The sequence below is a fragment of the Prionailurus bengalensis genome, chromosome B3 (genome assembly GCF_016509475.1).
Source record: "Prionailurus bengalensis isolate Pbe53 chromosome B3, Fcat_Pben_1.1_paternal_pri, whole genome shotgun sequence".
NCBI classification, from domain to species: Eukaryota; Metazoa; Chordata; class Mammalia; order Carnivora; family Felidae; genus Prionailurus; species Prionailurus bengalensis.
The window spans coordinates 13230532-13246154 of NC_057355.1; the positions used below are offsets into that span (position 1 = coordinate 13230532).

General features: G+C 47.6%; 1 protein-coding gene across 1 annotated transcript in view; it reads left to right on the forward strand.

The window, feature by feature from the left end:
* MCTP2 (multiple C2 and transmembrane domain containing 2) overlaps positions 1-15623 on the forward strand; it is a 240030-nt gene that overhangs the window by 66943 nt on the left and 157464 nt on the right. Inside the window, exons 3-4 of the mRNA XM_043554770.1 lie at positions 2102-2164; positions 3628-3736. Coding sequence (XP_043410705.1) covers positions 2102-2164; positions 3628-3736 — 172 coding nt within the window. The remainder of the gene's footprint in view (positions 1-2101; positions 2165-3627; positions 3737-15623) is intronic.

Genomic DNA, 15623 nt, shown 5'->3' on the forward strand with positions numbered 1-15623 from the left:
TCTCTCAAAAATAAAATAAACATTAAAAAATTTTTTTAGAGGAGGGGTTGTTAAGCTTCCGGGAGATATCGTGTGTGTTGTAATAAAAGGGCAAATCTTTTGAGACTGGGGGAGTTGAGTAAGGTTCTGATTGTCCTGATAAAGCGGTCATCGGATAGTCCTGTCCAACCATCCTGGGTGTCTTTCCCATAGAACAAAATAGGAGTTTGAAGAGCCGGTGGGGGGGGGGGGGAGGTGACTCGTAGAGGCTGTCCCCTCTTTTCTGGTCTGCTAACAGCCTCCTGCACTGAGGGTTAGGGCTCTCTTCCTGGCTGGGCAGCAGTGGTATGTCCAGGGCCAAGGTCACTCTGGTGACCACAGGGCTGGGAGCCTTCAGGAAAGGTCAAAGTGCCTGAAGTCACCCTTGGTCCTGGTGAATTAATCTGAAGTAAATGAGTTCTGTTTGCAGTCTTAGGGATGCTAGGCCTGGTGGAGAAGGAGGCCGGTGTGAGAATCATGGGTGCAGAAGTCCCAGGGCCTCTGTCCTTCCTGGGAAAGGACTTGTCAGGCTTCAGGCCACCTTGTGATCAGGGCCAATGGTTGCCTGGTTGCAGCATTTTGTAATGGCCCTGCATGCAGAGGGGGTGGACCAGAGAACCCCTGCTTGTTCACGGCCCCTCACCCTCCCGCTGTGCCTCTTAGGGGCTGAAGAGCTGCCCTCGTGCTGGGGAACCCAGGGCCTCTTGCCGCCTGAAGCTCTCTCTGAGAGAGACAGAGATGAAGAATGTGTGTGTATGTGCGTGTGTGTGTGTGTGTGTGTGTGTGTGTGTGTTTGCGTGTCACTGCCTTGGAAGGCAACCTACCATCCAGGTGGGATGTCTGCCCTGTGTCAGGACCTCTCTGATGGATGCGATGGATGGGAAAGACCAGAGACCATGGTGCCCCTGGTCCTTGCGTCTCCCCTCAGTGGTTCAGGGTCATCGAAGCAGCCTCCGCAGGTCTGCTGCCTGCCTCAGTTTGCCTATGACTTCAGAGTTACCCAGCCTTGTGTGGAGGGAGAGACCCCATGTTTCTCACACAGGAAATCAGCCCTGAATAATGTGCCCGACAGACAGAAACATATCCAAAAATGCTAGAAGATCATTAGCTCATTTCCCTTCCACTCTGCCTTTGCATACAGGCAGCCATCCTTACATCAGCCCCAGAAACCTTCAAGGAGTCCCCAGATTCTTCCGGAACCTGTGTTGTACGTATAAAACCTGCGTAACGGACAGGTCTACTGTATCCTACACTGACTACTGACTGTTGACTGTTACCCATTTCGTTGCTCTGTGGGATCATTTCCTGGGTATTTTTTTTTTTTTTTTTGAGAGGGAGAGAGAGAAAGAGAATGGGAGGGGTAGAGAGAGAGAGGGAGAGAGAACCCCAAGCAGGTTCTGCACCGTGTAGATCCTGACGTGGGGCTCAATCCCACCGACGAAGAGATCAAGACCAGAGCCAAAACTAAGAGTCAGAAGTGTAACCCACCGAACCACCCAGGCGCCCCTCCTGGGCGTCTTAAATTAGAAAACATTGGCACCTCTCATTCTGAGGTCATTTGCTCAGAATTTGCATTTCTTACCCCTGGGTTGGTGACGGTACAGTCTCACGAAGGTATGGCTTGAGGAAGGTCTTCCGGATCACATTTTGAAACGTCTCCTCCTGCGTGACCAGCCCGGGTCTCTGGCACAGGATCCGTCCATTTCTCTCCGGTGGGCAGGGGGGCCAGGCAGGCCCGGGGAGGGCGCTGTGGGGTGATTCTCCTGCTTGCATTTCGTTCACTGGAAGAAAGCTGCTTGCACGCCAAGCCCCGGACGGACCAGGGATGATGGAGCAGCCCGGTGGTGGAGGACAATCAGCCTTATCCACACTGATGCTCCGATCGTGACCAAGACGGCCGAGGCTGCAGGCAGGTGGATTCCACCGAATCAAACTTTTGTTGCCAGGACTTGCCACACACGTGCAAAAGCAGCCCGCGCACCCGAAACTGAGCGCGCAGATGGCGCCTTCAAGGGGATATCCCTGTAGGTTAATGTCATTTTGCTTTCCTGAAGCAGGTTGTTTCTTTCTCTTTTCTTTACAGAAGCTATGCGGCAGTGGTGATCTGAATGCTTCTCTGACATCCCAGCAGTTTGAAGAACGATCTGTGAGTGACAATGCCTTAAAAGCAAACGCTAGAGCAAATACTATAGATATTTCTTACCGAACGTCTGTATTTCTTTGCCTCTTTTATTTTTCAAGAACGCTGAACCATTGCAAAGACCGGCCTGGCGAATTATAGCTGGAAGAGATTAATTCCGAGTCTATTGATTTGTCAGACGGGGACGGATTTTTCTAAAAATACAGAGCAGCTCTCCAGTTGAGTGGGAGAGTAAAGGAGACAAAGCCATTCTGAAGTGCTTTGAAACCTAGACGGGGGAGTTTTCAAAAGAAGGCCGTCAAGGGAGACCTAGCCACAGAATCGATTAATTGAATGTCAAAAAAGTGAACGATAAATTACTTTATCTGTCTCTTGTCTCTGGAAAGACAACAATTTGGACTAGTGCAAAACTCTGGTTCGAAACTTTAGTTGGATTCATTTGATGAATATTCGAAAAGAGACTTGCATTCAACATGGTGGCCTGTGGGAGTCGATGCCTTCCTGGGGAGGGGAGTGAGCTAAGGTGAGGGGAGGAAGACTGAAGGTCAAGTGTAGGAGACTCCACGGGGCGGGGGGTGGGGAGCAGGGAATGGAGGAAAAATATGCCGAGGGGAGAGCATGCAAAGGCATCATATGTGGACACAGGAGGGGCAGGTGCCTTATGCACCTGTGGGCCGCGGAGGCCGGCAGCTGAGCGGTCCTGAACGTGAACTGCAACGTTTTTACTTCACGTGGAGGAGGTGCAGGGGAGTGGAAGGGCTTGGGGGGAAGGGGGAGAAAATGAGGAAGCCACTTTACCTCAGAAGTGTTCACATGTCTGTCGGGGCCAGCCCCACAGCTGCATTTCTGCCTGCCACTTCCTCCCTCGTGTTCCTCCGCGAGTTCTAGAAGAAAGAATCCTGCAGGGGCACCGGGCTGGCCCAGTGGGTTGAGAGTCCAACCCCTGACTTCAGCCCAGGTCATGATCTCGCGGTTTGTGAGTTCGAGCCCCGCATCGGGCTCCGAGCTGGCCGTGCTGGAGCCTGCTTGGGACTCTCTCTCTCTCTCTGCCCCTTTCTCTGCCCCTCCCCTGCTTGCTCTCAAAATAAACAAGAAACTAAAAAAAAAATTAAAAAAGAAATAAAGAATCCTACAGGAAATTGCGGAGTTGAAGGGTATTTCAGATACTGATATACTTCCGAGGGCATAATAATACCCCTTGTGTGATTTGGGGGGCGGGGCGAGTTAAATATTGCAACAATCGCATCGTGAATTTGGATACAATCCCACTGGAGACAATTATAGAGGATATGTTAGTGAGACCTAGTAACCCGGTCATCAAGGCGGGTGGGGTGGCAGATGAGGCTTGAAGGTGGCGACCCCCTGCCCCCCACCCTTTTTTTTTTTTGCTCTCAAGTTAAGAGGTGTTCCTGAAATTCTCTTCCTCGGTCCCCAGACACCAGACTTACCTTCCTTCTCCATCTGTGCAGATGTTTGGGGAAGCCGGCGATGGCGTGAGTAACCTGCCCAGTCCTTTTGCCTACCTCCTCACCATACACCTGAAGGAAGGCCGCAACCTGGTCATCCGAGATCGCTGCGGTAAGCCTGGCTCTTCTGGGTGCCTTGTGGCCCGCGCACCTGCTTCTCCACTCTTGTTTCTGTGTTGTTAGTGCCCCTTTCTCGTCTCGCGCAGCAGAGCGGAGCTCAGACCTATACCCCGAAGGTATCGAGCATTTGCAGCAAAGTTATTTGAAGACCCTGCATCTTCCTTTCCTTTAGTGTGGTTAAATGAACGATGAGAATGTCAACAGTAAGGACAGTAGTCATCACGATAATGACATGAGTAATCATTCCATGAAATAAGGCCACGGGAATAGCATTATCCTGGCGGCTAGCAGCTGCTCAAGAAAACGCTCCCTCGAGTCCACTTTCATTACACATAAGAAAAGACGCGAACGTACGTAAGAAGTACATAATTTCTTGTGTATACGTGGACGTGAGCATGTGTGTGAATATGTGTATATGTGAATAGACGTGAGAAGGAGACGTAAGCAAGAGATGTCCGTGCGAGGTCCCCAAATGCACACAGAGCCGAAGATGCCCTTTGAACCCCATCCCCTTCCTGCACTGAAATCCCACGGGGCTTCGCTCCCTCAGGAGAACATTTGTCATCTGCGTATCATTTGATTCGTTCACTTTTCCCCCTGTTTCTGTGCCTTTAAAACACACACATGTACACACGCGTGTTTTTTAAAAGTTTATTTATTTTGAGAGAGAGAGCGCGCACGAGCAGGGAAGGAGCAGAGGGAGAGAGAGAGAGAGAGAGAGAGAGAGAGAGAATCCCAAGCAAGTGCGACACTGTCCGTGCACAGCCCAATGCAGGGCTCGAACTCACGAACTGTGAGATCACAACCCGAGCCAAAATCAAGAATTGGACGCTTAACAAACTGAGCCACCCAGGCACCCCCACACGTGTATGTTTTTAATTAACATGATACTGTAATATCCCTATTAGCCCGCAATAAGCTTTCTTTTTGCTTCACGATACGTATTCAAGATCGACGATGGTTTTCCATGCAAGCATGTCTCCATTCTTTTAAATGCTATGCAATATTCCATAGTATGATGTGTGATTTATTCAGTTTCTCTACTGACAGTTGCTGCTTTTTTTTTCAACTCTCTCGGCCGCGTAAATGATACTGTAATGAGCACCCCGTGTTTGTTTTTGGCACAAATAAGAATACATCTTTCAAAAAGTAGCATGTGCTTAAGTGTAGATGGTGGGGCCAGACTGCCCGGGCTCAAAGCCTTCCCTTCTCCAGTTGTTGTTTGATTCAAGAAATGTCCCTTGGCCCCTCTGTGAGTTCGTTCCCTCATCTATACAATAGTAACCTTTATTGTAGCTGTTAAAAGCATGGAAGGTAATAACTCACATAAAGTGCTTACAACTACATCTGGCTTCTAGCACTTCATGGAAGTTAACTGTTGGGGTGCCTGGGTGGCTCAGTTGGTTAAGCGACTAACTCTTGATATGGGTTCAGGTCAGGATCTCACTGTTCGTGGGATCGAGCCCCATGTTGGGCTTTGTGCTTGACAGTGCAGAGCCTGCTTGGGATTCTCTCTCCTGGTCCCTTCCCTTGCTAGCTTGCTCATTCTCCCTCTCTCTCTCTCTCTCTCTCTCTCTGTCTGTCTCGAAATAAATAAACAAACATTAAAAAAAAAAAAAGATAACTGTTGTTAGCAACCGGGACAGAACCTAGAAATAGAAGTCAGGATCCAGGGGATACGTGTTGTTAAAAATTTAAGAAACCCTGGCAAATTGTCCTCCAGAAGGCAGAAAGCATGCCCTCTCTTACAGTATGTTACTATTGTTGAATATCTACTTTTATCACTGTTTTGGGCAATCTCATAGATTGGGTGTGGACTCTCCTTATTTTTAAATGTACTTTGTCGGGGCGCCTGGGTGGCTCAGTCGGTTGAGCGTCCAACTTTGGCTCAGGTCACGATCTTGCGGTCCGTGAGTTCGAGCCCCGCGTCGGGCTCTGGGCTGACAGCTCGGAGCCTGGAGCCTGTTTCGGATTCTGTGTCTCCCTCTCTCTCTGCCCCTAACCCACTCGCATTCTGTCTCTGTCTCTCTCAAAAATAAATAAACATTAAAAAAAGTTAATTTGTACTTTGTGGATTGTCATGGTAATGAACGTGGGTTTCGTCCTGTTTTCAATTGAGTTTCTTCTCTCTGTAATTCTTTGTAACTTTCAGCATTAATGGTTGTTTATTACAGGTTGCAAGTATTTTTCTCTCAGTCTGTTATGTCTTATTTCTATGGCTGATTTTATCCTTTAGAGGTTTTGCATTTCCTTACAGGCAAATATATTTGTGTTTTCTTTATAGTTTATTTATTTTTTTATTTATTTATCTAATTTATTTATTTAAAATGTTTATTTTTGAGAGTGAGAGAGCACAAGTGAGTGGGGGCAGGGCAGAGAGAGAGAGAGAGAGAATCCCAAATAGGCTCCACACTGTCGGCACTGAGCCCCACACAGGGCTCGAACTCATGGAGGAACCCTGTGATCCCGACCTGAGCCGAAATCAAGACTCAGATGCTTTATCGACTAAGCCACCCAGGCTCCCCTATAGTTTTTTTGTTTTTGTTTTTTTAAATTTTATTCTGTTTAGTAAGAAGGGATTTTTTTTTTTTAAATTCTAAGGAATTGAGTGTCTTTCTTCCTGTTGCTTCGTTTCTACGAATATGAAAAGGACAAAGTACCTCCTAGACCCTTCTTTCAGTGCTCTAAGTCCGTTAGCTTGTCTTTCTCATTCTTCCCATGGTTTTTTTTTTTTTCCTTTCAGGGAGAATGCCTCAACTTGGCCTTCCAGCTTACTCATTTTCTTGTCACCTGTGGCCATTGTGCAGTCAGGTCATGTGTTGAGTTGCCATTTAATTTTATATCAGCCTGTGATTATTTCACAAGTGAGATGATACCATCGTATTTCTGAGAATATTAAGTCCCCACTTAAAATCTCGTGCTTCATCCCTTGGATGTCAGCATCGTGTGTTCGCCACTCACGTTTCTGTGTGTCCCTCTGTCCTTGCCCCTCCATCTGCGGGCGCTGTTTTTGTTTACGGGGTCCTCCCTTCCCTGATAGCGAGCAGGGCTAGGATATGCGAATGGACAGCCTGCATCAGTAGTTCAGGCAGCTCCTTCCTGTTCCCCCCCAGTTATCACCAGTTCCCAGTTATCACCTCTCACCCAAAGCCTTCCTTTCTGGCTTACTGTTCATGCTCCCTGTTCCAGCTTGCAGTCCAAGTCTGTTGCTGGTCACTGGTTGGCCCCAAGGGGAGAGGACGGTGCTGGCCCAGCTGTTACAGGCTATGCTAGTCGGTTGGCCTAGAAACCGACGGTTTCTCAGGCCACCAGCTGCCTCCCCTACCTGCTGCCTGCAAGTTAAGAGCATCCCGGGTTTACCCACCACACACCCTCACATGCTCCCACCCAGCCCTGCTTCTGAAACCTTTTTGCTATAACTTTCTCCTGCTCACGTTTTGGATTGCGGACTCTTTGCCGATCTGATCTCACCTGACTTCCATCTTTCAGGATCCGTGAAATATGTTCATTTAAAAAAAATTTTTTTAAAGTTTATGTATTTCGAGGAAGGGACAGCATGAGTGGAGGGGGCGCTGAGGGAGAGGGAGCGAGACGATCCCAAGCAGGCTCCGGGCTGCCAGCACAGAGCCAGATGCGGGGCTTGAACTCACGAACCGCGAGAGCATGACCTGAGCTGAAGTCAGACGCTTAACCGACTGAGTCACCCGGGCGGCCCTGCTCACTTTTTTTAAAAACAAAATTGCTATCCCTGCCTGTCTGTATCTTTGTACTTCCTCAGATATAGGACTTCAAAATGGTGGGGGGAAAATCTCATTTTTTACTTGTTGGTAAAATGTGTTTTCTATGAAAATCATAATTTCTCATCTATCGGTCGTGTGACTTCTTATGTTCTGTCGTTGGGCACTATGGTCGTAAACATATGCCTTTTTTTTTTTTAATTTTTTTTTTCAACGTTTATTTATTTTTGGGACAGAGAGAGACAGAGAATGAACGGGGAGGGGCAGAGAGAGAGGGAGACACAGAATCGGAAACAGGCTCCAGGCTCTGAGCCATCAGCCCAGAGCCTGACGCGAGGCTCGAACTCCCGGACCGCGAGATCATGACCTGGCTGAAGTCGGATGCCTAACCGACTGAGCCACCCAGGTGCCCCAACATATGCCTTTTAATAGATGCATCCCTTATGTTATTTTTAATGATTTGAGCGGGTAGCATTTCATACCTGAAATAACCCCTAGGGAATAATCATAAACCGGTGTAGAGTTAACTCCCACGAAAACACCAACTCTGGCTTTGAATTGGCACGGTGTCCCATGGGAGCTTCTGTCAAATGAGGATCATTATCGAGCTTGTCTTATGACAGCTTCTCTGGAATTGGAGAAGAATGTTCCATGGAGAGCATATTTAACTTGACTAGGAAGAGGGTGTTCCAAACCTTTAAACACCATGTTTTGTTTTAAATTCTTGGAATTCCTCTAAGAGTTTGTCACTTTGGGGAGGGAGCGCAGGCCCTGGAGTACCCCCGCACACCAGCTGTCCCCTTTCCAGTTTACCCGTTCTCTCTGGATCTTTCTCCCAGAGTGAGTTCTCTGGCCCTACCACCATTGACGTGTCATAATGATAGATTCCAAGTAGCAGGTTCCTAGTAGGGGGTCAGTAACCTCAGTGGATGATGGAGAAGACGTCGCACCTGGTAGAAAACAACCAAAATAATGCGGTGTGGGTACGCTTGCTCAATGTCATGGCCGTTTGGCGACAAAGGAGAGACCATAGCTTGTGCTATGATCCCAGCCACTGTCATCTCTGTCTGAATAGTTTCATCAGAGTTAAAACGTCTTATGACTTTGGCTTTATCTTGTGTAAACCTAACACGATCCAAATATAAATACCTACTAAGGCGTCTAGGTCATAAACCGCGTTGTTCCAGAACCTGTATCTTTTGTAGCCATTAGTGACTGTTCTTGTCTGTCTGCTTTTATTTATTGGGCAAGTTAATCATTATTGACAAAATATCCCTCTCCCAGCCAATTCTTTTTCCATGATTTGAGGTGCGCTGTGCCTCCTACACTGTGACTCTATTGATTTTCTGCTTGATTTTCATAAGCATCATATTAGCGATCAGGAAAATGTTCCAGAGCCCTCTCAAGGTGGGGCCGCATTTGAGGGAGCACGGTTGGTTTAGACAGGGATCCGAAGTACTAGGATGCATGCTCCCGCTCCTGCCTCCTTTGCCTGAGACTCGTTGTTTATCGGTACAACATTCCTTTCTTTTTTATTTTTTTAAATGTTTATTTAGTTTTGAGGGAGAGACAGAACATGAGCAGGGGAGAGGCAGAGAGACAGAGGGAGACACAGAATCCAAAGCAGGCTCCAGGCTCGGGGCTGTCCGCATAGAGCCTGACTTGGGGCTCGAGCCCTTGAACTGCGAGATCATGACCTGAGCCCAAGTGGTCGGACGCTCAACCGACTGAGTCACCTGAGCGCCCCTACAACGTTATTTTCTATGGGACCCAACCCGGCCTCAGGATTTTGTCCACCACAGTCCTTTCCACCAGTAGTTTTCAAACTTGAATGAGCATCAGGGCAGGCTGGAGGGCTGATGAAAACACATGTTGCCCACCCCCCAGAGTCTCTGATTCAGCAGGTCCTGCGTGGGGCCTGCGGATTTGCATTTCTAGCAAGTTCCCAGGTGATGCTGATGTAGGTGGTCCGGAAGCACACTTAGGAACCATTGTTCTGTGCAGCCTCTGTCCACCAGTGTGCATGGACAACGTGAGAAGAAATATTTGCTTCTCCTGATAGTAGGTAGAGCTTCAGTTCTCTACTAGGCACAACATTTTCTTTCCCTCATTACGTATTTGCTCTCCAGCATTATTCTCCAGCTTCCTTTTTTTTTTTTTTGTTTAATTTTTTTTTAAATTGATTTTCACTTATGACGGAGAGGCCTTTGGCGTGTTGTTGAAATGTATGACGCCCTCGGCTCTTAAGGGGGACACCTCTGGGCTATGGAAGTCAGTCGCACGGTTTCGTTTCTGAATGTTTAGGGAGGAAAACCGTTTTGATGAATCATTCTCTGAGGAAAGAGTTTGGTATTTCTTTAGGTTGTTGCATAAGCAGTGCTTACGCTTATGTAACTTTCTGTCTCGGACGTGGGGTGGGAACTTTTTCTGTCCAGGGCCACAAAGTAAATATTTTAGGATTTATGGGTCATAAGGGCTCAGGGACAGCTACTCATCTCTGCTGGTGTCATGCCCAAACAGCCATTACCTTTAGATCCATTTTAACGATTCACTTCCTTTTTGGTCATATCACCGCATAACTGAAGAGAGAGGGAGAAGTAACTGAAAAAAAAATGTGACTTTTCGGTGCCAATAATACATTGCACGACACTGACAGAAGTTATCCAGAGTACTGGATCACATCTGGTTTATTATTTAATTTTTTCTAAAGTGAAAAATGTTAGTGGTTTTCCAAACAGCCAAAGAGAAATCGTTCTTGGTTAGGGTTAGTATCTGACGAGAACATGTAAACACATGGTCATGACTGTGTTCTAATAAAACTTTATTTACAAAAACAAGCAGTGGCCCGGGTTTGAACCATGGGCCAACGTTTGCCAACCTCTGTCTAGAATATCGTGACCTGCTTTTTGAGTTTTACTCTAAGAAACTGCTTTCTGGTGTAGCAAAGTAAAAACTTTGTTTATTTGTGAGCATATCAGTAATATGACCTTGAATAATGAAAAAAAATTCTGGAGATATTAGGTGGCAAAAAGTCGTTTTTTTTTTTCCTTATATTTTAATGGGAAGTAAAGTGAAAAGTCACGGTATCCCCCTCAGGAAAAGGCATCTCTGACATGCTTCGAGAAGAGGCGCTAAAAGGCTCTTCCAAGGTTCGTGCCGGAGGATTGGAAGCTTTCGGGCACTTGACCCATCCAGAAGCAAACTCGGGGGAAGCGTCTCAGAAACGAGAGAACCCGTCTCAGTTTCGGTGCCGTCAGCCAGGCCTGGACAGTGGACTTCCTTCGTGAAAGAGTTCTGTGGACCTTTTTTTTTTTTTTTTTTTTTTTTTAAATTTTTTTTAACGTTTTTATTTATTTTTGGGACAGAGAGAGACAGAGCATGAACGGGGGAGGGGCAGAGAGAGAGGGAGACACAGAATCGGAAACAGGCTCCAGGCTCCGAGCCATCAGCCCAGAGCCTGACGCGGGGCTCGAACTCCCGGACCGTGAGATTGTGACCTGGCTGAAGTCGGACACTTAACCGACTGCGCCACCCAGGCGCCCCTCTGTGGACCTTTTATGTAAATCTCTTCCTTCTCCGCCTCAGACGCAGTGCTGATTTGTTATGCAGACTATCAAGGTGGAATTGGGAGATTTTCTGGGGCTTGGGGGGGAGGCTTGTGAAACCCTAAAGCTGGCTAATTGTTCTTTGGGCAGAATTAGGAGGGAGCTCCGGCTTCAGCACGATGGCTAGGTGTAGCAATGGTGTGGAGATCATAGTGTTATATAGTTGTTACCCAGACCATCACAGGGTCTTTAAAAAAATTTTTTGTGTGTTTATTCGTTTTTGAAAGACAGAGAGAGACAGAGCACAAGCGGGGGAGGGGGCGGAGAGAGAGGGGGAACACAGAATCCAAAGATGGCTCCGGGCTCCAAGCTGTCAGCCCAGAGCCCGACACGGGGCTCGAACTCACGAACCGCGAGAGCATGCCCTGAGCCGAAGTCGGACGCTCAGCCGACTGAGCCACCCAGGCGCCCCCACGCGGGGTCTTTAACTGTTAACTTGTCTATCCCTTGTATAGAATACATAGGTGTTTTGTGTGTGTGTGTGTGTGTGTGTGTGTGCATTGAATAAACCCAGCAAAATCTATGGGTCATTCAAAAGAACTGGACATAGCGGGTAACCGGTAACTCGCTGTCACGAACAGGTCTGTCCATCCGTGAGTCATCATGGATATAAGAATAACACCTGGGAGGCCGACAGCCTCTGTGACAGCGGGGCCACATTTAGAAGATTGCCTTTCACAGATCATTCTCTAGTTGGTTAGGAATTGCCTTCAATTCTTTGACACCCGGTCTTTCAGCCTTGCCTGGACTCAGTCCGGTATGGGCGAGCTCAGTACTAATTAAGCAGCCCCATTCTCTCTGCTGAACAACCTGCCGTGCTGTAGGTGGTCTTTCTAAAAATGAGCCTTACTTGAACGCTGGTAACGTCTAGCCATTGCCTTGAGTTCATCTTCTTGAGCAATCTACAGGAGGGAAGACCCAGCATCCCCCCACCTCCCTTCTCTATCCCAGTAATTGCCTGTTGCCTGTGGGTAGATCTTTGTCTCTGTCTACACCCCGCCTCCTGCCCTCCTGTCTTACTATTTTTTTTTTCCTCAGTGTTTCTACTTCCCTTTTCCACATCCTCACTTCTTCCTTTTACGCCTTTATACCTCCATTTCCTTCCCATTTTTTTTTCCTCTCAGGGAGGCTCTACATGCAGTGATGTTTTGGACCAAACGAGACACATACCTGTTTTGGGTTCTTGATCTGAGTCTGGGGGTCTTTATAGATTGGTCAAACAGAAGGAACATGATATGACCAATCAAATTTAAGTCCTTCTAACTTCGTAATGAGGTTGACGCATAGAGAGAGTTGAACCTTGGACTCAGTTTCCCTTGGGAGGGAATGTGGTCAAGAAATATTTTGGGGTGGGGCGCCTGGGTGGCGCAGTCGGTTAAGCGTCTGACTTCAGCCAGGTCATGATCTCGCGGTCCGTGGGTTCGAGCCCCGCGTCAGGCTCTGGGCTGATGGCTCGGAGCCTGGAGCCTGTTTCCGATGCTGTGTCTCCCTCTCTCTCTGCCCCTCCCCCGTTCATGCTCTGTCTCTCTCTGTCCCAAAAATAAATAAAAGTTGAAAAAAAAATTTTAAAAAAATTAAAAAAAAGAAATATTTTGGGGTGTTAAAGCTGGTGGTGTTTATGCCAACGGCCCTTTTCTAGGCTGGGTAGGAGCACTGCTCTGTGACATGGGAAGGCCTCTTGTCCTAGGAAGAAGGCTCAGATCAAATCCTATTAAAACGTAGAGCGTTAGCCTGGGTGGCTCAGTTGGTTGAAGATCCGACTCTTGATTTTTGGCTCAGGTCATGATCCTACGGTTGTGGGATCGAGCCCTGAGTCAGGCTCCATGTTGAGCCTGCTTGAGATTTACTCTCTCTGTCTCTGTCTCTTGCTCTCTCTCCCCACCCTGCTCACGCTCTCTTTCTCTAAAACAAAATAAAATAAAAAACAAACAAAACAAAAAGCCCCTAGAGCATTAATTCCTGGAAAACAGGAGCCCTTGCCTTGAAGCCCTGTTTGCCCTTGGTGTGAAGGTGGCTATGGGACTGTCCTGCTGTGCCCTGGAAGAATACTGTGTTGCTGCTGCCCTCTGGTGGCCACTTTTCAGTGTTGCAAAAAGGAAAGAAAAGCCCTTTGAGGGACTTTGTGCGACATTATCAGGGCCAAAAAAAATTATTTGGGCTGGAGGCCGGAGGGTTGAGGATTGATGGCTTTTCTTCCTATTTTTTTAATGTTTATTTATTTATTTTGAGAGAGAGAGAGAGAGAGAAAAGAAGGAAGGAAGAAAGAGAGAGAGAGAGAAAAAAAGAAAGAAAGAGAAAGAAAGAAAGAAAGAAAGAAAGAAAGAAAGAAAGAAAGAAAGAAAGAAAAGAAAAGAAAAGAAAGAAGGAAGGAAGGAAGGAAGGAAGGAAGGAAGGAAGAAAGGAAAGAAAGAGAGAAAGAGAATCCCAGGCAGGCTTCATGCTGCCAGCGTAGAGCCTGATGCGGCCTCAAACTCCGGAACCTTGAAATCATGACCTGAGCTGAAATCAAGTTGGACTTTAATGGACTGACCCCACCCCCCCACCCCCGGGCGCCCCATGGTTCTTCTCATGTGCGTTTTATGTAATGAAGATTCATGACCCATTCCTCTAGCAGACCGCTCTCCTTCTCCAGCACAGGTAGATGGTTGACCTTTGTTTTCAGAGCAGCGACAGCTTCAGTTGCACACCCTGGGAAGAACATGCTGGATAAGTCATTTTCCGGTTTGGAAAGAATGGCTTAACGACACCCGCCCTAGTGTGAAAAGTTTGCCAGGTAATAGGTGTTTAGCAAATTCCTGCTCTGCCACCAAAATGTTCAAATGTCCAATATCTCTGATTTCAGACTTCTTTTCCTTTTGCCCTTTAATAGGCTAATTTTCATACCTGTTCTTTTAGATTTTTTTTTTTTTTTAGTGTTTATTTATTTGCGATTGAGAGACAGAGAGAGAGCAGGGGAGGGACAGGGGATCAGAAGCCGGGCTCTGTGCCGATGGCAGAGAGCGCAACATGGGGCTTGAACTCACAAACCATGAGAACCTGACCCGAGCTGAAGTCTGACACCTAACCAACTAAGCGACCCAGGTGCCCCTATAACTGTAAATTTTTTAATGATTGTAATCTCTTTCTTTCTTCTTTCTTTCTTTCTTTCTTTCTTTCTTTCTTTCTTTCTTTCTTTCTCTCTTTCCTTCCTTCCTTCCTTCCTTCTTTTTCTTTCCTTCTTTCTTTCTAAGTTTACTCATTTTGAGAAAGACAGAGACGTTACAAGTGGAGGAGGGGCAGAGAAAGAGAGGGAGAGAGAGGATCTCAAGCAGTCTGTGTGCTGTCATCGAAGAGCCCAACATGGGGCTCGAACCCATGAAGCTGCGAGATCATGACGTGAGCTGAAACCAGGAGTTGGATGCGTAGCCGACTGAACCACCCAGTGACCCTTGAATCCTTTCTTTTTAAAGAAGAAATGTATACGGGGCACCTGGGTGGCTCAGTCGGGGAAGCATCCGACCCTTGATTTGGGCTCAGGTCACGATCTCACAGTTGGTGAGATCGAACCCCACGTCAGGCTCTGTGCTGACAGCGTGGAGCCTGCTTGGGATTCTTTCCCCCTCTCTCTGCCCCTCCCCCACTCAGGCACTCCCCCCCGCTCCTCAAAATAAATAAATAAAAAGAATAAAAAGAAAAGATACCCTTGTATCAGAGCTAGAGAGGAACCCGCTGTTCTCATTACATCTGTAATTGCGGGACAGATAGGGAGTCTCCAGAACTCTGTTCTCAGCGTTGTGCACTGAGGAACAGCCACGCGGCTTCCGGACAGGTGCGTTCTGAGCGGTGTTCTAGGGTATCCGTCCCTTCAGCCTTCCCGACAGCTCTGTGGAACCCCGGGCCAGCCCCCCAGCAGTCTCCCCCATTTACGCTACCGTGTCCAACAACAGCCATGGTTTTCGTTTGTGCCACGGTGCAAAGTTTTGGGGAGCACCGCTGCGTGTGAACCCTGGACCCTGGGGTGCAGACCACGCGAGCTTGAACGCGAAGTCAGATACCATCTAGCAGCAGTTGTGAGGATTCACCTGGTGTGCATGCTCGAGGGGACGTGTGGTGGTATGGGTGGGGTTGGAGGAGACAGTAGTTAGGATTATTACTGTGTTTGTTGTCTTTTTTGGTCGGGTTTGATTTTTGCAGTTTCTCTCTGGAAAGGGAAGGGCTCGTGGTATTTCTACCCGTCTTACGATAGCTTTTCTTCCCAGTTTCTTGGCAGTTTGTTTGACTCTTTGCATATCTCTCGCTTTTCTCTCTTTTTGCCCTAGACTCCTCCCCCTAGCTTCCCTGTCCCCCGGGAGGGGGGGTGGAGGGCAGAGGGTGGTTTGTGGTGGTGAAGGGTGTTTTCTGAGCCCGGTTCCTACCTCGTGTTTGCGCGTCAGCAAAAATGAAGGAGAGGCTAGTTTTTAGTGATGGGAATAAGGACTCTATTACGGGTTGATGGTTTAATTTTCCCCATCTTATGTTTGACTCAGAAAAATGTGCCTCGACTCTCATAGTGGCCACC